Source organism: Chiloscyllium plagiosum, chromosome 15 (assembly GCF_004010195.1).
Source record: "Chiloscyllium plagiosum isolate BGI_BamShark_2017 chromosome 15, ASM401019v2, whole genome shotgun sequence".
Taxonomy (NCBI): domain Eukaryota; kingdom Metazoa; phylum Chordata; class Chondrichthyes; order Orectolobiformes; family Hemiscylliidae; genus Chiloscyllium; species Chiloscyllium plagiosum.
The window spans coordinates 51,641,056-51,662,001 of NC_057724.1; the positions used below are offsets into that span (position 1 = coordinate 51,641,056).

A 20,946-nucleotide genomic window follows, 5' to 3' on the forward strand; every position below is an offset into this window, starting at 1 on the left:
TTGAGGAGGTTAATGTCCCGGCGGCAGTCGGAAATGGAGGTCGAGAGCGGGTAATAGGCCAGCGCAGGGTGTCCAGCTGATGCAGTGTGTTGGAGGTCGGCGAAGGGGTCCTCGGAAGATGGGCGGGAGTCCTGATTGTGAAAGTAAGCTCAGAGGCGGCGGAAGAAGTGTTCGACGTCACGGCGTGTATTAAATTCATTGATGCGTGGGCAGAGGGGTTGAAGGTGAGTCATTTGTTTGAGGACCTTATCAAATGTCTTGTTCGGTCCGTGTGGACTACTACAAATGTATTGCCCCCATCAAAACTCCTGGTTATGTCCTCAGAAAATTTGATAAAATTTGATTAAATTTGTCAAATAAAGAGGAAAGTCACCAGAATCTTCCAAGACTATGAGGCTGCTCCTTCATTAGAGAAAGAGATTATAGGCAAGGGGAAAAAGTCAAGAACAAGAATCCATCATGATAACCTCAACCAGTATAGGAATTGAAGTCATATTGTTGGTGTCACTCTACATGGCAAACCAGCCACCCAACCAACTGAGCTAATGAACCCCCTTAACATTGGTGAAGAACAACCTTCTTTTCACCAATCCATACTGATTATCCCTGATTAATCTGTGCCTATCGAAGTGCAGGCACGTTTTGACTCTGAATTCTTTCTAATATCTTGCCTATCGCTGAGCTCCAACTGACTGACCTGAAATTCCCTGATCTTTTTCTCCCTCCCCCTTATCTATGGACGGCATGGTGACTCGGTGGTTAGCACTGCTGCCTCACGGCAGTGCTAACCAGGTTCGATCCCAGCCTTGGGCGACTGTGTGGCATTTGCACATTCTCCCCGTATCAGTGTAGGTTTCCTCCCACAGTCCAAAGATGTGTAGGTCAGGTGAATTGGCCATTCTGAATTGCCCATAGTGTTAGGTGCATTAGTCAGAGGGAAATGGGTCTGCGTGGGTTACTTTTCGGAGAGTCTGTGTGGACTTGTTTCCACACTGTAGGAAATATAATCTGTAAACCTCATTGAAGTCCTTGCATTATCCATTGAAACAAGGCCGACTCAAGTTGTTCAGATAAAACTCTAAATTATTGGCAAATGTAAGATGCTCAGCCTTCCTTTTTCTACAAACTATTTCATTAAATTAGTTCCTTGAAGTTATAGTGGACTTCTGGAAAATAAGAACTGGTAACTGCTTTAATTGCTTCTTTAGCTTTTACTTAAAAAGCTATACTAAAAATCAGACTTTGTTCTGAGCAGTAATTGAATTACACAAAAGAAGTTTAGAACATTGAGAGATGATTTAATCGTAATGCATAAAATCCAGAATGGTTTCATGAGATGGATATGGAAAGGGTCTTTCGCCTTGTGGTTAAGCCCAAAGCTTGGGCAGTATTTTTAAAATTAGGAGTAAGCCTCATTGGACAGAGATGGAGAGGATTTGTTTTCAGAAGGTTATGCAACTTTGGAACACATTGTCTGCTTCAGAAGGTGGTGAAAGTGGAGTCATTGAATATTTGTAAGGTAGAAGTAGATTGGTATTTGTTGGGCAGGGGAATCTAAAGTCATCAGAGGTAGATGGAAAAGTGGAATTCAAAATATAAACAAATCAGCCATAATTTTATTGAATGATGGAGTGGCCTATTGTTCATGTGAAGTAAAATTTGAAATAAGATCTTAGAGCAGATTTTAAGAAGCATGTTCAAGGAGAAGAAAAAGTTAGGAAATTCCAGAGTTGAGGGCTTTGCCCTGAAGTCATGTCCATCGGAGGTTGAGCAATTAAAATCACGGAGGCTTCAGGGACCAGAGTTAGATGTGGATGGCTGGTTTGCGATGCAGTGTGATTTAAACAGCTGAGTTTGCCACAGAACTGGCTCAAAGATAGAATACAGAGGGTGGTGGGGCAGGGTTGTTTTTCAGACTGGAGGCCTGTGACCAGTGGAGTGCCATAAGGATCGGTGCTGGGTCCACTACTTTTCGTCATTTATATATAAATGATTTGGATGCGAGCATAAGAGGTGTAGTTAGTAAGTTTGCAAATGACACTAAAATTGGAGGTGTAGTGGACAGCGAAGTAGGTTACCTCGGATTACAATGGGATCTTGATCAGATGGGCCAATGGGCTGAGTAGTGGCAGATGGAGTTTAATTCAGATAAATGTGAGTTGTTGCATTTTGAGAAAGCAAATCTTAGCAGGAGTTATCCACTTAATAGTAAGATCCTAGGGAGTGTTGCTGAACAAAGAGACCTTGGAGTGCAGGTTCATAGCTCCTTGAAAGTAGAGCTGTAGGTAGATAGGATAGTGAAGAAGGTGTTTGGAATGCTTTCTTTACTGGTCAGAATATTGAGTACAAGATGTTGGGAGGTAGTGTTGCAGCTGTACAGGACGTTGGTTAGGCCATTGTTGGAATACTGCGTGCAATTCTGGTCTCCCTCCTATCAGAAGGATGTTGTGAAATTTGAAAGAGTTCAGAAAAGATTTACAAGGATGTTGCCAGGGTTGGAGGATTTGAGCTATAGGGAGAGGTTGAATAGGCTGGGGCTGTTTTTCTGTGGAGTGTTGGAGGTTGAGGGGTGACCTTATCGAGGTTTATAAAATCATGAGGGGGATGGATAGGATAAATAGACGAAGTCTCTTCCCTGGGGTGGGGGAGTCCAGAACTAGAGGGCATAGGTTTAGGGTGTGAGGAGAAAGATATAAAAGAGACCTAAGGGGCAACTTTTTCACGAAGAGGGTGGTACGTGTATGTAATGAGCTGCCAGAAGAAGTGGTGGAGGCTAGTTCGATTGCAGCATTTAAAAGGCATCTGGATGTGTATATGAATAGGAAGGGTTTGGAGGGATATGGGTCAGGTGCTGGCAGGTGGGACTAGATTGGGTTGGGATATCTGGTCGGCGTGGCTAAGTTGGACCAAAGGGTCTGTTTTCGTGCTGTACATTTTTATGACTCAGACTCTTAATTGAAATATTCTTCACATCATCTGTTGAAGGCTTACACTTGCTAATGACGTTGAGTTGAAGGTTGGTGTGAAATGGCACAAAGACAAAGTGAGCAATCTAATTGTTTTTGATGGATATCCCTTGACAAATATTTTTGCTGCTGAGGCCTGTTTTCCTCTGTTCCAAGTGTAAAATAAATGTAAGTTCTTTACTTATGTTAAGATCATCCTGAGAGGGGAAACCATTGTTGCTTGAATTTTGCATTATTGCAGAATTGCTGCTATTGAAACCATAAAATATGACTGCTGAATTTGTAAAAGATGGGTTTGTTTGCATACCCTTTTTTTACTTTTTGATTGACCTATCTATTTGTCTCATCTGTGGAAATTGTGATTTGTGTCCCTCTTACTCCTGTAACAATTTGGCCATGGATACCACATGACTTGCAGTGCCACGTTCTTTAATGACTGCAGCCATTAGAGTTCTGTGTAAGCTGATGCAGTTTCTGCTTCCTGTTGTCTTCACCTGAGCTCTCAAAGCCTTTGATGGCTAGCACTATTATTTCTCTAGGAGCCACTAAGATGTTGAAATCTGACCGATCTTTATGTTTAACTCTCAGACTTGGTAGCTCCATCTTAATCTGTTCTGCTTTATTCTTTGCTTTCAGTAGCAATTTGAACATTGGTTGCCTATACATCAAGCTCTGTTAGCCTTGCATCTTCCTCTGTGAACCAGGGAAATGCAACCAGGTTTTTAAGTAGGGGAGGGCAATGTGTAGCCATATCTGGAACATGGGTCCACAGTAAACTTAAGGTGAGAAGGAAGGCAGAGACCTGATCGTCCAGAGGGACCTCTGAACACCTGAGTTGTTCAGAGACCAATCCACAAAAGAATGTAACAGACACAACGTGTTTGCTTTGTAGTTGCATGAGGAACCTTGCAAAATAATGAGTTTGTCAGGTATCTGCTGATTTTTGGGTAGCTTACATCAACAGCTTATGTTCATGTGTTGCACTCCCCTCTTACTCGTGCTTCCCCCATGTCTCTAGCCCCTCACTGTCAATGTACACTTGTGTATGTGTGTATTCAGATTATAAAAAATAACAATTGGTCACTTCTGACAGTCCCAGACACTCACTCAATATTCCTATACCAGCTTTTGTGTTTCTCTGATTATGCTGACAGTGATACTTCACTGAATACTTTGAATTTGTTTTTTCAGAAAGCATCACTTAGCTTGTGTCCATTGTTTTGTTTGATCTGTTTGCCAGTTAACTATTCCAGTGCCAATAATCTACTCTGTTGCCACTCATTCTTGGACTCTTCCCTTGTCTTGGTTGCCTCTTTTAAGCTTTAAGCCAACTGACTTCATACTGTTCTTCTCATTCCATGATGTGCTGCTTTGTCATGATAGCTGCTGATGCCATGGCTGGTCACATGGGTGGTGACAAGACAAAGTTACTAGGAAGAGTGGGACATGGCGACAAGTGATCATCAAAGTTTGTGGCAGTGAGAAATTTCAATGGATGGCAAGTTAATGCTTGAGCCTTAGGTCAGTTATTAAAAAATAGGATTTTTCTTTTTAATGGACTTTTAAAAATGTTGCAGGTATATTTTCCCATCTCTGAGAATGTACTGTCAAGATAACTGTGGCACTGAAATTTTGCTTTACTTAGCTGGCTGCCACTATGGAAGCTTTTTACATCTGCATTCATCAAGGAACCTGTTAATTTGTCAAAATAGTATGGTTTTTGAAGTTAATGGATCTCTCAATCCTGCTGTTCTTTTACAGATTCTATTGAAAATTTCTTTAAAAAGAAATCAGGCTATGACTCTTGTCTTCATCCTCTTCAAAGCACTGTTACCTACCAGAGTACTGTTTCAAATTCAAATTGGCTAGTCTTGCATTATCATCCTGGACAGTTAGTGATGGGGAACTATAACTACATGCTGTTTCAAGTCTGTCATCGCCCAGGCCGCACTTCAGAGAAAATCTTGCTCTAATTTTATCAACAGCAGTGAAACTTAACTAATTTTTTCTTTGCTACCATGTACCAAGGGCACAAACCCAATTAGTTCTCAAATTGCTACCAATCAGCGTTATCTGGGAATAAACCTGGAGCTTCTGATCTGTATGACTGAGTGCTACACGAGACAATATATCAATGTAAACTATAAATGTGGAGAAACTAAAAGGGAGCAAGTCAAAAAATTCAGTTTCATGTTTTCTTCCTTTCAGATTTTTCGTTCTGTGACTAGGTTGGAACTGAACACACTGCTGTTGTGAACTTGGGAAGACAAATAAAATATATTTTTGTCACAGAAGATGTGTAGGAGATGATAGCTGAACCTGAAATACCCACAGAATTTCATCTCCCTCAGTAAGTTGTTTCAGTTATTCAGACGCACAATGTTTCCATAACGAAAACTGCTAATCTTGCATGTTTTCCAACGCTTTACAGTTAATATTTTTGTTGCTTTTCTTGATTTGGACTGGGGTATGGTTTGGCTCTCGTAAGAGGCTCTCGTAAGAGGCTCATCGTCATGTGCTAGCTCAGAAGGTGAATTTCAGTGGTTTCTTGAACTAAAGGGCACATCTGTTACTAACCTAAACTGAACCCTAATTTATTTGATTTCCACACCTCAGTACAGAGTAATGGAGGCTAATAAACCTCAGTACCACATCAGATGGTGCATTTCCAATGTTCAACATGACCAAACTAAATTTTCAGATTTGGAGCTCTTTGTTCGTTTTGTTTGTTTTATGCATCTTTGTTGGTTTGTTCATTGGAATCTTGAATTTTGGCATTTTATTTCTGTGCATATATATAAACTGCAATTCAATACAGTGAACTACATTTTTAATTTAACCTGTTCAAACGAGTTTTGACACACCTCTGGAAAGCATGTGGCTTTGAATCTCGGCTGCTGCTTTTCACAAGCCCTTGAACTATCAACCTTGGCCTTTAGCCCAGCGACATTATTCTCATGTCATTGTCTCCTCTAAAGATTTCTGATATACAGATAGTTCATCTATGACACAATGGTTGCGTTCTTGTGCAATCCCGTGTTATAGGAAACATCACTTTTCAGAAACAGCGCTTAGTGTTGGCAATGTAATCGTGTTATAGTCAACACGCATTTTAAAAATTTGTGATTTAGAAATAGTGTCCCCAATTTGTCAATTGTGTTAAAGCAAATTCATTTTAATGAAATGCATGTTATAGCAGAATGATCTATATTACTTTTTTTAAAAAAAGCTACTTTAAACTGGTTGGTTGAGTCTGTAACCAGCACCCTTAATTTCTCCAGTGTGAACTGATCTGTGGATAGGGAATTTTGGCAGAATTTATTTAATAATTTGGTCTTTATTGGACCTAACCCCATATGTACTACTCCTTTAATTTCATTGACTGAAGATCCTTCAGGCGCTGACTCCCCTCCTGCTCAAAAATTGCAAAACGTTTAAATGCTTCAGATTAATTCATTTTTAATTAATATAGAGTCATAGAGCATGGTAACAGACCCCTTGGTCCAACTTGTCCATGCCGACCAGATATCCTAAATTAATTTAGTCCCATTTGCCAGCGTTTGGCCAATATCCCTCCAAACCTTTCCTGTTCATACACCCACGCAGATGTCTTTTAAATGCTTAATTGTACCAGCCTCCACTATTTCCTCTGACAGCTTATTCCATACACGCACCACTCTGTGCATGAAAAAGTTGCCCCTTAGGTCCCTTATAAATTTTTTCCCTCTCACCTTAAACCTATGCCCTCGAGCTTTGGACTCCCCTACCCTAGGGAAGAGACCTTGTCTATTTGCTCTACGTATGCCCCTTATGATTTCATAAATTTCTGTAAGGTCACCCCTCAGCCTCTGATGCTCTGGGGAAAACAGCCCAACCTATTCAGTCGCTTACGACATCTTAACTTTTCCAACTCTGGCAACAATCTTGTAAATCTTTACTGAACCCTTTCAAGTTTCACAACATCCTTTCTATAGCAGGGAGACCAGAATTGAGCATCGTATCCCAAAAGTGGCTTGACCAATGTCCTGTATAGCCACAACATGACCTCCCCACTCCTATACTCAATGCACTGACCTATAAAGACAAGCATACCTAAAATAGCCTTCACTATTCTGTCTACTTGTGACTCTACTTTCAAGGAACAATGAATCTGAATTTCATGGTCTTTTTGTTCAGCAACCCTCCTAGAACTTTATCGTTAAGTATATAAGTCCTGCCCTGATTTGTCTTTCTGAAATGCAGCACCTTATTTATCCAAATTAAACTCCATCTGCCATTCCGCTGCTCAATGGCCCATCTGATCAAGGTTCTGTTATATTCTGAGATAACCTTCTTTGCTGTCCATTACACTACCAATTTTGGTGTCATCTGCAAATTTACTAACCGTATCTCCGACATTCACATCCAACTCATTTATATAAATGACAAAAAGCAGTGGACCCAGCACTGATCTTTGTGGCACACTGCTGGTCGTTACGCTTCAATGAAGCGTTGCAGCTTTTTCTCGAATGCTGTGAATTATAAACAGGCAGAATTTGTAAACAGGCAGCATTTGCAAATGTAAGAGCCAAGGCTACACTTCAGTACATGTATCTTGCAAAATGTGTATGCTTGATGCTTTTGATCTAGTGGATACACAAGGAGCAAAATTCAAGTCTTTCTCTCACTTGGTAATTATCTGATGAGAGGGGCGTCCGGCTTAAGATTTTGAACTCTTTGTTTCCACTTTTGTCGCTTTGCTCTCGGACCTGGTTTGCTTGATACAGTAATTCAGTAATTTGCTTCCAACTATTGGACACAATACTACTACTGTGGAGTCTTGTGATGCACACTAGCAACTTGAACAGTGTCCTGCTCCCTCGTGAATTCTGTCACCAAAAAAGGATTGTGTGTGAATACCTGAAGTCTCTCACGAATTATCCTGACTTGGATGTTCATCGGTGTTTCTTTATTGTTCCTTGGTTCACGTCCTGAAATTACCTTCATTACACTGATCCAGGAGAACTGTGAATACACAGATTTCACTGGCTGAACAGAGAGGTCACCCCTCATTTTCTCAGAACAACTAATAATGGGCAATTAATGTAGCAGACATTATCCTTGGGAGAATTTTCTAGATGAATGATAATTGTATTTGGATTCATGTGGCTTATTGCAACATTACCTATCGTTGTTTGCTCCTTGTTATGTACCTTCCACCATCAAAATCTTCACTTGGCAACTAAATGTTTTTTAAAAAAAAGAATAATACATTCAAGCTATGTAAGTAGACTTGCAACAAACATTTAGTGAAGTTCTATGTGCAAGCTACTGGTGATGTTCAGGATATGGAGATTCCAAGTAAAGTTTGGTTAAGGTTAAGAAGTTGGCTCAGGAATGAAAATTGGTAGACTCTTATGAGAGAATGCATATCAGGCAAACCCTGTCTAACAAATCTATTATGTATTTTGAAATAACTAACACAATAGTTGAAAAAAAACCAGTGGATGTAAATTATTTAGTTTTTAAAAAGGCACTTGTTCAGGTTCCAAATTCCAAATCTTTGAGAGAAGGATTGTGGTAATATATTAACATGGAGTCTGTTTGTAATGCAATTTAAATGCAAGTTAGAATACAATGTAAAACAGTATAAAGAAGTGACTCATCCGTTCAAGAGGTATTTAGATTAGATTAGATTACTTACAGTGTGGAAACAGGCCCTTCGGCCCAACAAGTCCACACCGACCTGCCAAAGCGCAACCCACTCATTCCCCTACATTTACCCCTTTACCAAACACTATGGGCAATTTAGCATGGCCAATTCACCTGACCTGCACATCTTTGGACTGTGGGAGGAAACCGGAGCACCCGGAGGAAACCCACGCAGACACGGGGAGAACGTGCAAACTCCACACAGTCAGTCGCCTGAGGCGGGAATTGAACCCGGGTCTCTGGTGCTGTGAGGCAGCAGTGCTAACCACTGTGCCACCATGCCGCCCAAATACAATTGTACATGTATTTGTATGTTAAGTCTTCAAAATTAAGCCCCTGCATGAGATCATATTCATAAGTACAAACACTGAAATGTTACGTTTTTAAAATTACACCTTAGTCTGTTCCTATGTCTTAACGTTCGTAAACTGGAGACCCTGTACATAGTAGATTACTTTGAAAAGTATAAAATGGATAAATGGAATTTTCAAGTGCCGGTTGTTTATCCAGTGTTGTACTTGAAAGATCAGTGAAATCTCTATTAAAAACTTGAATGATTATTCTTGGTAACTTACTGAAGTTTACTAATCATATAAAGTAAGGCAAAGTGGTATTTGTGAGAAGAGACAGTCACTATAGATCAGTTAAATAAGGAGGCAATAATTTGGCAGATGGACAATAATGTGAACATTGAGGTTTTCCACTTTGGTTAGAAAAAATGTACTACTTAAATGGGAACAAACGTTAACATTAATATTTTGCAAGACTTCGGAGTTCTCGGATAAGTAATGCAGAAAATTGCATGTAAATACGCAAATAAATGAGGAAGCTAAGTAGTGTTTGCTTTTTAGCAAGCGGTTTTGTTCACCAGTTACTTTGCTGCAATTGTACATGACTTTGAGCTATTTTGGATTACCTGCATTGTCATGATCTTACAAAGGAAGGATGTGCTTTGCTTTGCTTGGAGGCAGTGAATGAAGGTTCATTAAACTGATTTCACGGTTGGGAGGATCATCGTCTGATTAGACACTGGTGGAACGGGCTGACATTTTCTTGAGTTTGGAAGATTCTGAAAGGGCTTGACATAGTAGATGTTAAGAGGTTGTTTACCCAATTGAAGAGTCAAGAAGTAGGACCAAAGTCGCGGAAGAAGGAGTCTTAAAATGAAGATTGAGTTGAGAGGTTTATTCACTCGGTTATGATTCTTTGGAATTGCCCATGGCAACGTGAATACAAAGTCATTGTTCCTATGGCAGTTTAGTCACTGTTTTGGGTCTGGTGATGTGTAATGAGGCAGGTTTAATAAATGATCCAAGAGTAAAAGACCCCCCAGAAAATAGTGATCATGACATTGCAGAATTTAGCACTCAGTTTGCAGGATAGACACTTGGTTGAAAACAATTGTGCTGAACTTAAATATGAGTAATTGCAAGGAATAAGGACAGAGTTAGCTTGGATGGACTTGGAAAGAAGATAAATAGCCAAAACGGTTGTGGAACAGTAACAATTAAGAGAATAATTCATTACTTCAAAAAAGATGTAGAGAGAGAAGGGTTCCAGGAAGGCAATAAGCTGATCATAGTTAACAAGGGAGCATGAAGGTCGCATCACATTGAAATAAAGAGAACACAGTTTGGAAAAGGTTTTCGGTCAGCCTGAGGATTGGAAAGTTTTAAATGCCAACAAAAGATGACTGAAACATAATGATGGAGGAGAAAATAGTTTTTGAGAGTAAAGTTGTAAGTTATATTAAGATGGACAGCAAAAGATACCTTAAATAAAAGAAAAGTAATATAGATCCCTTCAAGAAGAGGTGGGGAAAATAATATTGGGAACAAGGAAATTGCAGAGAAGTTGAATAAACTTATGTCAGTCTTTACTGTAGAAGACACCAATAGACTCCGAAGGTACTAAATAATGGAGAGCCAGACAATAGCTGTCATTTAGTTAGGTTCTTTCTCTTGAGATTCTTGCACACTTGATGCAACTGCGACATGCTAACTTCTATAATAACCAAAATTTTATTAACCAAGTGCAAACTTTGGAGGATGACTTAACACTATTCACAATGCCAGCGAAGCATGTCAAGAGAAGCTCCCTGATCAAAAGGACAGTTCCTTCTTTATACAAAATCTTTTATATCACAGTCAGTAATTTGCACAAGACAGCCCCCAGCTCTTCCCCCACAGTCTCATGCCACTTAAGACACAATGCAGTGACCCGATCATCTCCAGAAACAGTATAATGTAAGTCATCTCTTAATGGCCAGATCTGTTGTAAATCATTTTTTAATTACAGGATGTGGTCAGAATTTTAATTGCAATGTTCTTACTGATTTTGAATACTGGATGATAATGCAAATGGCTCTGAATGACAAGGAATGTAAATTCCTTGCATTCTATCTGTAAAACAGAGGCATACTACCTTACCCCGGGACATCCAATTTCCTGCAGGTCAGCAGAGCAAATCAACCCTTTAATATCTTAGTTTGACAAAAAGTACTAGTGAAACTAATGGCCTAAAAGCTGGTATGTTTCCTGGACCTTATGGGATGCAACTTACATTTAAAGGAAGTAGCTAAGAGTTAGTGGATACAGTCATAATTTCCCAAGAATCCTTAGATTCTGAAAGAGAACTGAAAGATTGAAAAACGCTGAATGATTAGATTAGATTAGATTAGATTAGATTACAGTGTGGAAACAGGCCCTTCGGCCCAACACGTCCACACCGACCTGCCGAAGCACAACCCACCCAGACCCATTCCCCTACATTTACCTCTTCACCTAACACTACGGGCAATTTAGCATGGCCAATTCACCTGACCTGCACATCTTTGGACTGTGGGAGGAAACCAGAGTACCCGGAGGAAACCCACGCAGACACGGGGAGAATGTGCAAACTCCACACAGTCAGTCGCCTGAGGCGGGAATTGAACACGGGTCTCTGGCGCTGTGGGGCAGCAGTGCTAACCACTGTGCCACCGTGCCGCCCGTGATATCATCTTTTTATTCAAATAGTTAATTATAGATTAGTTAACTTCATGTTTGTTGTTGGAAGAATGTCAGTCTGATATCAAAGTTATCTTACCAATAGTAAGAGTGGAAGAGAATCCTCATTTGTGAGGCGCTGCCGTTGATACTAAGTAAAAGTATATTTAGAAATACGTTGTATAATAAAGTAGTGTCAGCATGGCCTTCGGAAGGGGAAATTATAACTTAGAAAGTTAACAGAATTCTTTCAGGAAGGAAGAGATAAATGGAATAAATTGGGATTTCCAGAAGGCACTTGCTAGGTTATTAGACATTAGGCCACTTACTTAATAAGACAAGAGCATATGGTGTTTGGAGAAGAGTGTTGGCATGGGTAGAGTATTGACTGACTTCCAGAAAACAACAAATTGGGAAGGCAAGCATTTTTCGGATGGCATCTTGCCACTGATGTGCCATAGGGATCAATGCTGATGCCTTGTTTATTTACAATATACTTGGGTGTGGGAAGTGAATATACTAAAGCCAAGTTTGCATCTGATATAAATAAGTGGGAAGGCAAGTGGTGAAGATGACACAAATAAACTGCAGAGGGATTTAATCAGTTGTGAGAGGGCAGTCACTTAACAGGTGGAACGAAGAAGAGTCATAGAGTCATCCAGAATAGAAACAGACCCTTTGGTCTGACCATAATCCCAAACTAAACTAGTCCCGCCTGCTTACACTTGGCCCATATCCCTCCAAACATTTCTTACTCATGCACTTATTCAAATGACTTCTAAATATTGTAACTGTACCTGCATTCGCCACTTCCTCTGGAAGTTTACACTATACAGAAACCACTGTGTAAAAGAAAAAATTGCTGTTTGTCTTTTTAAAAAATCTTTCTGCTTTCACCTTAAAAATACACCCATCGTCTTCAAATTCATTACCGTAGGGAAAGATACCTGCCTTTTACTTTCTCTATTCTCCTCCTGATTTAATAAACGTCTATAACATCACTCTCAATATACATCCTGATGGAGTTTTGCACATTGGCAAGAAGAATAGAGGTGGTTTTAAATGGAGAAAGCTGCAGAAAAGAGGAATTTAGGAGTCTTCATGCATAAGTCACAGAAAGCTGGCCTGCAAGTTCAGATGGTAATAAGCAAGGCATAAGGAATGTTAGAGTTTATTTTAATGGAATGGAGTATAAAAATAGGCAAGCATTGTTAAAACTATGCAAGGCACTACTTTTAGACACCACTTCTCAAATTCTATGAATTTTTTTTCCTTAATGAAGGAACGATACAGTACAATTCAATACAATATAGCACAGGAATAGGACCTTTTAGCCCACCCAGCCTGTGTCAATTTTGACTCCTATTCCTATTCCTTCTTTGGACCCGTTGCTTATTTCACATGCATGGTTTCTATCCCGCTGATCTCCTCCCATTCATATGTCGATCACGATATACATTTTCTGTTGCTCACCTGCCTGTTTCCACCACGGGTAGTGTGTTCCAGGCACCCACCCACCCTCGTGTGAAACATTTTCCCCACACTTCTCCCCAAAACCTTCCCCCTCTCACCTTGAACTTACGCAGTCTTGTAGTTGACCCTTCTATCTGGCAAAAAGCATCTGACGATCTATCCTACCTATGCTTCATAAGTTTGTCGACCTCGATCAGGTCACCCCCCCAGCCTCTGTCTTTCTATGGAAACAGTCTCAGTTTATCCAACCTCATAATAAAACCCTCCAGACAAGGTAATATTCTAGTAACCTTCTCTGCAACCTCTCCAAAATGTCCACGTCCTTGTGATAGTGTAGCGACCAGAACTAAATGCAGTGTTTCAAATGTGGCTTAACTGAGGTTTAGTACAGCTGTAACATAACTTACTAACATTTAGACCCAGTGCCCCTTTTATGCCTCTTGGCCATCTTATCCACCTCTGTGGCCACTTTGAGGAATCTGTCGGCCTGTAACTCTAAAATTTGTAACCCAGGGCTATAGGGTCTAGGTCGTTGAGTGTATTCAAGGCTGAGAGAGACATGTTTAATCATTAAGGGAATCAATTGCGATGTGGAAAATGCAGGAAAATGAAGTTCAGGATTAGCAGATCAGCCAAAATGATGTTGAATGGTAAAGCATGCTTGATTGTTGAATGTGGAAGAGCACAGCCGGTCAGGCAGTATCAGAGAAGCAGGAGAATCGATGTTTCGGGCATAAGCCCTTTATTAGTAATGGTCTACTTCTGTTCCTATATCTTGTGGCTACTTTCGAATCAAGGAGAATTAAGAAGTCCTTCACATAGAGAATTATTGGTAATTGGAATAGACCTATCCTGTAAAGTATGCAAATTGCTTTTATGGCAATCAATGCTGTTAATAGTCCAAAACCCTGATAGTTGGAAGCTCCAAAATGCCAACGTTACTTAATGAAAGCCAATTTTCTGTGCCATAATCATTATTTATGTTGAGTAATTAAAACCTGCTTTGTAATTTTGTCTTTTCTAACAGGGATGATAAAAATACTCTCCGCACTGTGCTCAAGCGCACAGGTTTTCTGTCATTCAGTTCACAGTAGTAGTTACATTCGTGATACACTCAATTATTGTGCAGAGTATATGGCAGTTTGTTGAAGTTTGTTTTTAATTGTTTCTGGGGGGGTGTGCGTGTATCAAGGCGTGTATCATTTACCGCCCATCCCGAATTACCCTTGGGAAGACAATGTGGTTGTGATGGAGCTGCCTTTCTTGAACTTGTTGGTGTACCTACTGCTGTTAGGCATTCTTTTTCTTTGACTTTGTCAGTGGTTTTGATCCAACGAAGGCCTTCATTAGACCATTTTAAAGGACATTTTTGAGTCAACCACATAGTTGTTGGTCTGGAATCTCACAGAAGCCAGACCAAGTAGATTTTATTCCCTGGACCATAATCATAAAGCTGATAACATTTTTACAGCAATCTATATTGGATTCATGGTCATCATTACACCAGCTTTTGATTCCAGATTTATGAATTAAATTTGAATTTCAACATCATAGAATTTGAACACATACCTTGCAGCATTATTCTGGGCCTCAAGATTACTAATTCAGTGAATTTGCTGTTCTCCATTACCTTCCCAGCTCATGACAATGTCCGACACGCAAATATGAGAAGGAGACATACTTCAAACAATGAAAAAGTTTGGTAATCAAAAACTCAGCATTTTGATGCATTTAAACCATGTCCTGAAATTTATTCTTTTACTGCTCTGCTATGCTTTGGATCCAGATAATTTGTCTGTTCCCATGGCTGCAAGAAATGCTGTGCCTTGATTGGGACTTCACTTTTCAAGTCAGCTGTGTCCTGTACAGAACGTAACCTTCGTTTCTTTCAAGTACTTGTAAATCTTGTTCCTTTTGTTTGCTACAGCTGTTGGCAATTGTGCCATAATAGCCTTTAACTTTTTTTTGCGTGGATTAAAAGGTACTTAATCCTTTATCTTGAATTATTGAACAAGATGTCTTGTATCTTATGCCAGATAATATATATTACAAGCGCATGAATAGGATCAGACATCAGCTATTTGGCCCTTCAAACCTGTTCCAGTCATTAAATAAGATCATAATTGGTAATCTATTTAGCTCATAATCCAGTGCCTTCTTCAATGCATATTTGAACCTGCCTCCAACATAATTCGAGACGGTGCATTCCACTACTTGCTGTGTGGAAAATGATTCTTGTCACCTGGCATTTGCTGCTTTCGCAAAATTCTTTAAAACTATGCGACTTGGTTCTTAAACCTTATGAGTGGAACAAGTTTCTTTCTACCCACAATGCCAAAGCTCCTCATGATTTTGAAAACTTCCATCAAATTACCTTGCCTTCTCAGATATCCCAACCCAATCTAGTCCCCACCTGCCAGCACCTGGCCCATATCCCTCCAAACCTTTCCTATTCATTTACCTATCCAAATGCCTCTTAAATGCTCTACGACTCTGACTCTCCAAGTAAAACAGTCACAACTCTCCAAATAGAGTCAAAGCGAAGTACAACATGAGAACAGACCTTTTGGTCCAACTTGTCCATGCTGACCAGATATCCCAATCTAATCTATTCCCATTTGCTAGCACTTGGCTCATATCCCTGTCAACCCTTCCGATTCATATACCTATCCAGGAGCCTTTTAAATGTTGTAATCGTATGAGCCTCCACCACTTCCTCTGGCAGCTCATTCCGTACATGCATCATCCTCTGTGTGAAAAAGTTGCCCCTTTCATATCTATCCATCCCCTCACCCTAAACCTATACCATCTCGTTCTGGACTTCCTCCCTCGTTCCCCTTTTGTCCTTTAATATATTTATAAATTCCCTTTGGATTCTGCTTAGCCGTATTTGCCAAAGCTATCTTATGTCTACTTTTTGCCCTCCTGATTTCCCTCTTAGGTGTGCTCCCACTGCCTTTATACTCTTCAATCTCTGCTTCTATACTGTTAGGTTCTTTTCCTGAGGTTTTGCATGAGATGCAATTCGCGCACACCAACTTCTGCAAACAGCTAATGTTTATTAAAACTTGTATAAGCTAGGTGACTCCCCCAACCCTCCTTGCAGGCATGCGAGGTTGAGTCAAAAGAGGCCCTGAACAAAGAAAATGCATCCCCTTTATACAAGTCAGTTGGCAATACTACAGATGCTCTGGCCACTCCCCCACAGTCGCAAGCCACTCAAGACAACCCCCAGTTACTCACCTCAAAGGCTCCCCCAGGTGCAATGGTAGGATGAGATCATCCTGTGAGATAATGCTAATGCTCTAATCCTGGAGAATCATTATGCAGATGACTTCCTGACTCGGTGATAACCCAAGACAATGCAGGTGCAACATACCTAGTTTTAGGGACTGACTTATGAAAGCTTCTCTGAATGGAAGAAATTGAATAATAGTTTAATTTGATAATAGTAAAGGAGTAGTAACAAATGACTGTCTAATTGGGCTGGGGGTCATTCACATTCTTGCCTGTCTGTTGTCCCCACCCATTTGCAAAAATGTTCACTCAGTATAGTTTAACCCTTTAATATTGCATTAATATCCAGAGAAATAGTCCCATTTAATCTTTTAACATTCCAATGCCTGACATGTGATTCCTTCTTTTTCATAACCAAAACCTCAATTTCTCTCGAGTTCCAGTATTCTCTACACCTACCAGCCATTCCTTTCACCCTAACAGGAATATACTGTGTCTGGACTCTCGTTAGCTAATTTTTGACGGCTTCCCAATTTTCTAGCTGTCCCTTTACCCGAGAACCCTTTACCTCTGTCCCCAATCAGCTTTTGAAAGTTTTTGCCTAATACTATCAAAATTAGACTTCCTTCAATTTAGAATTTAAACTTTTATGTCCGGTCTATCCTTTTCCATAACTATTTTAATACTAATAGGATTATGGTCACTGGCCCCAAAGTGCTCCCCCACTGGCACTTCAGTCACCTGCCCTGCCTTATTTCCCAAGAGTAGGTCAAATTTTGTATCTTCTCTAGTAGGTGCATCCAAATGCTGAATCAGAAAAAAAATTTATACACACTTACCAAATTCCTCTTCATCTAAACCCTTAACACTATGGCAGTCCCAGTCTATGTTTGGAAAGTTAAAATCCCCTACCATAACCACCCTATTATTCTTACAGATAACTGAAATCTCCTGACAAATTTGTTTCTCAATTTCCCTCTTACTATTAGGAGGTCTATAATCGAACCCAAATGGGTGATCATTCTGTTTTTATTTTTCAGTTCCACCCAAATAAGTTCCCTGGATATATTCCCAGGAATACCATCCCTAAGTACAGCCATAATGCTATTCCTTATCAAAAACACCACTCCCCCTCTTCCTTTGTACCCTTTTCTAGGCTTCCGATAGCATTTATATTGTGGAACTGTCAGTCTTGGAACTGAAACTGCCAGTCCTGTCCATCCCTGAGCCACCTTTTTATAATAGTTATGATATCCCAGTTCCATGTTTCTAACCATGCTGTGAGCTCATCTGCCTTCCTTGTTTAGCCTGTTGCAATGAAGTAAATGCATTTTAATTTGTCAGTCCTACCTTGATCTCTGCTTTGTTCCTTCCTGTTCTGCCTGTTTGAGTCGCTCCTTTTCTCAACTGTACCAGTCTCAGATTGATTTCTTTCTCCCTGGGTCCCACCTTACTGGGTTAAATACTCACAAGCATCTCCAGCAAATCTCCTTGCCAGTATATTAGTCCTCTTCCAATTCAGATGCAACCTGTCCTCCTTGTACAGGTTACTTCTATCTCAGAAGAGATTCCAATGATCCAAAAATATGATTCCTTCTCCACTGCACCAGCTCCTCAGCCACGCATTCATCTGCTCTATCTTCCTATTCCTACCCTCACTGATTTGTAGCACCGGGAGTAATCCAGATATTACTACCCTCCAGGACCTCCTTTTTAAATTCCTGCCTAACTTTTTATAGTGTCCCTTCAGAATCTCACCCTTTTCCCTTCCTTTGTCATTGGTTCCAATGTGTACAATCATCTCCTGCTGGTCCTTCTCCCCTTTGAGAACATTCTGCCCCCTCTCCGAAAAATCTTGGATCCTGGCACCAGGGAGGCAATACCCCATTCTGATTTTTTGCTGCTGGCTGCAGAAACCTCTGTCTGTGCCTCTGACTCCAGTCCCCTATCACATTCGATTGCTTGGAATCCGATATACCCCTCATTAAACCAGAGCCTGTTTCGATACCAGAAACTTGCTGTTCATGCTGCGTTCTCCTGAGAGTCCATCATCCCTTACCTTTTCCAAGACAGCATACTTGTTTGAAATGGGGATAGCCACAAAAGACTCCTGCCTGCCTCTCTTACCTTTCCTGGAGTTAACCCATCTATCTGACTGTGTATCTGTCTTTCCTCATAGTTGAAGTATCTCACCCCTGGAACCATTCTCAAACCTTTTCTGTACTTTTCTGCAATCCATTCACGTCCTCTTATGTCCAGAGCTGTATGATGTACTCCAGCTGAGTTCTAACCAGTGTGCTATATTATTTATCTTAACCTCCCTGCTGTTGTACCCTGTGTTTCTATTTAAGAAACCTAGAATACTGTATGCTTTATTAGCAGCTCTTTTTATCTGAGTTATGTATATAAATGTCCCCAGGTATCTGTGCTCCTATGCACCCTTCAGAATCGTGCTATTTATACTCTCTCCAAGATCTCTGTACGAAAATACAGCATTTCATACTTCCCTACATTTTACTTCATCTGCTGCCTATCAGTCCACTCTGTCATTTTGTCAATGTAGTAATCAAATTCTGAACTGTACTCAGTTTACAATTCTGCCAAGTTCTGTGTTGTTCTGAAACTTTGAAGTTGTCCCCGCTCATGCAAATGTAGATTTAATATTTGCCTGTGCCTTCCATTGCAGCAGGTCCCATTTCCCATACAACCTCCTGTTTTCTTTCTGGAAATTTAACGAGTTTGTGTTGTTAATTGTCTGTATGTTTGTCTCCTTATCTGAAGAAGGATGTTTTGGCTATGGAGAGAGTACAACAAAGTTTACGAGTGATTGCTGGAATGGCAGTATTGCGGTATGAAGTGAGACTGGATCAGTTAGGACAATATTCACTGGAGTAGAAGAATGAGAGAGTTTCTCATAGAAACCTGCAAAATATTAACAGGATGAGATGGGGGTAGATACAGGACAGATGCTTCTCCTGACAGGTTAGTCCAGAACCAGGAGTCTTAGTTTAAGGATGCATGGTAGGTCATTTAAGACTGCGATGAGGGAAACTTTCTTCACCCAGAGAGTAGTAAACCTGTGGAATTCTCTGCCACAGAAAGCAATTGGAAGCCAAAGCATTGAATATTTTCAAGAAGGAGTTAGAAAAAGTTCTTAGAGCTGAAGAGATCAAAAGATATGGGAGAAAGTGGGAACAGGGTACTGAGTTGAATAATCAACCATGATCGTATTGAATGGCGGAGCAGGCTCAAAAGACTGAGTGGTCTTCTACTTTTATTTTCTGTGTTCTGTGAATAAAACACTTAACAAACGACCTCAAGTGAATCTCAGGTGCAGGAATGTTTTGTTTTAGAGTTTCTGTTCTGTGGATTGTTGTCCTATTTTTTTAATTACACATTATACACGGCATTCATCTTTATTAAGTGTTCTATTGTGTGTTTTTATGTTGCCACTTTTTAATTGGCAAATTCTTGCTTGTAAGGATCAACTCAATTCTAATCATCAATTTAAATTCCTCCACAGGGAGACTGAAACACCGTTCTCCTCTGATACTGATTTTGAAGACTTTGATGGAAAATCTTACAATCTGACAAAGGTGAAATGCACTAAATTTTTTTTGTCAATTTGTAAACTAGATTTTATGTGAAACTTTGGAATAAAATGTGCATAATGCCATATCCTGTCCTTTTAAAGATGCTGTTGGCATCTTTTGCTTGTGTAAAGCTGTTTGCTCTGGCATTAGCGATACATATATTTTTGATCCCATGAACAAAATAGAGCTGATGTTATGATCGAAAATTGTTGAACTTTGTGCTGAGTCTGGAAAGCTGTAAAGTGTCCAGTTTAAAGGTGATTGTTTCTGGAGCATTTCGCTATAGCAGTCTTCAGAAGTCTGGTACCAGGTATGGATGAACGATCTGATGAGTGATTGTATTGGCTGGGTCTGTACTTGTTTACATTTCGACGAATTAGAGGTAACCTTATTGAAACACACAAGATTCTGAAGGGACTTGACAGGGTAGATGTGGAAAGGTTGCGCCTCCTTGTGGGATAGTCTCTGACCAGTGCACGTAATCTCAGATTATGCGGTCACATATTTAAAGTGGAGATGAGGAGGGCTTTCTTCTCCTGAGGGCTGTGGATTTGTTTGCAAAAGAGGGTGGTTGAGGTGAAGCTAACAGTGGGCTGAATGGATTATTTCTGCTCTAATAGTAATATGGTTTAATTAAGTTGGACAGCAGCGGGCTCTGCTGAACATATCTGTGTGGTTGAGTATCTTGTGCCTAGATTAGAGTGGTGCTGGAAAAACACAGTTCGGGCAGCATCTGAGGAGCTGTAAAATCGACGTTTCGGGCAAAAGCCCTCTTATGCCTATCCTGTTAATAGATGTGCTCACTCCACAACATCAGAACTCTTTGGAATTTAGGTACACCCACAGTGTTATTAGGAAGGGAGTTCCAGGATTTTGAGCCAGCAGCAGTGAAGGAATTTTATTTTCTATTTATTTATGGGATGCAGGCACTGTTGGCTGGGCGAAGATTTAATTGCCACCTCTAGTTGCCTTTGAGAAGATGGTGGTGAGCTCCTTTTC

General features: G+C 40.2%; 1 protein-coding gene across 6 annotated transcripts in view; it reads left to right on the plus strand.

Annotated features, from left to right (window-relative positions):
* The window catches only part of stag2b (stromal antigen 2b), a 159,768-nt gene that overhangs the window by 50,097 nt on the left and 88,725 nt on the right, over positions 1–20,946 (plus strand). For 4 of the 6 annotated variants that reach the window (XM_043704888.1, XM_043704885.1, XM_043704887.1 and 1 more), the window contains exons 2-3: positions 5,175–5,316; positions 19,878–19,950. In XM_043704888.1, the coding sequence (XP_043560823.1) occupies positions 5,273–5,316; positions 19,878–19,950 (117 nt within the window). In that variant the 5' untranslated portion in view covers positions 5,175–5,272. Of the gene's footprint in view, positions 1–5,174; positions 5,317–19,877; positions 19,951–20,946 lie in introns of those variants that run through there. The other 2 variants (XM_043704889.1, XM_043704890.1) reach the window with 2 other exon arrangements.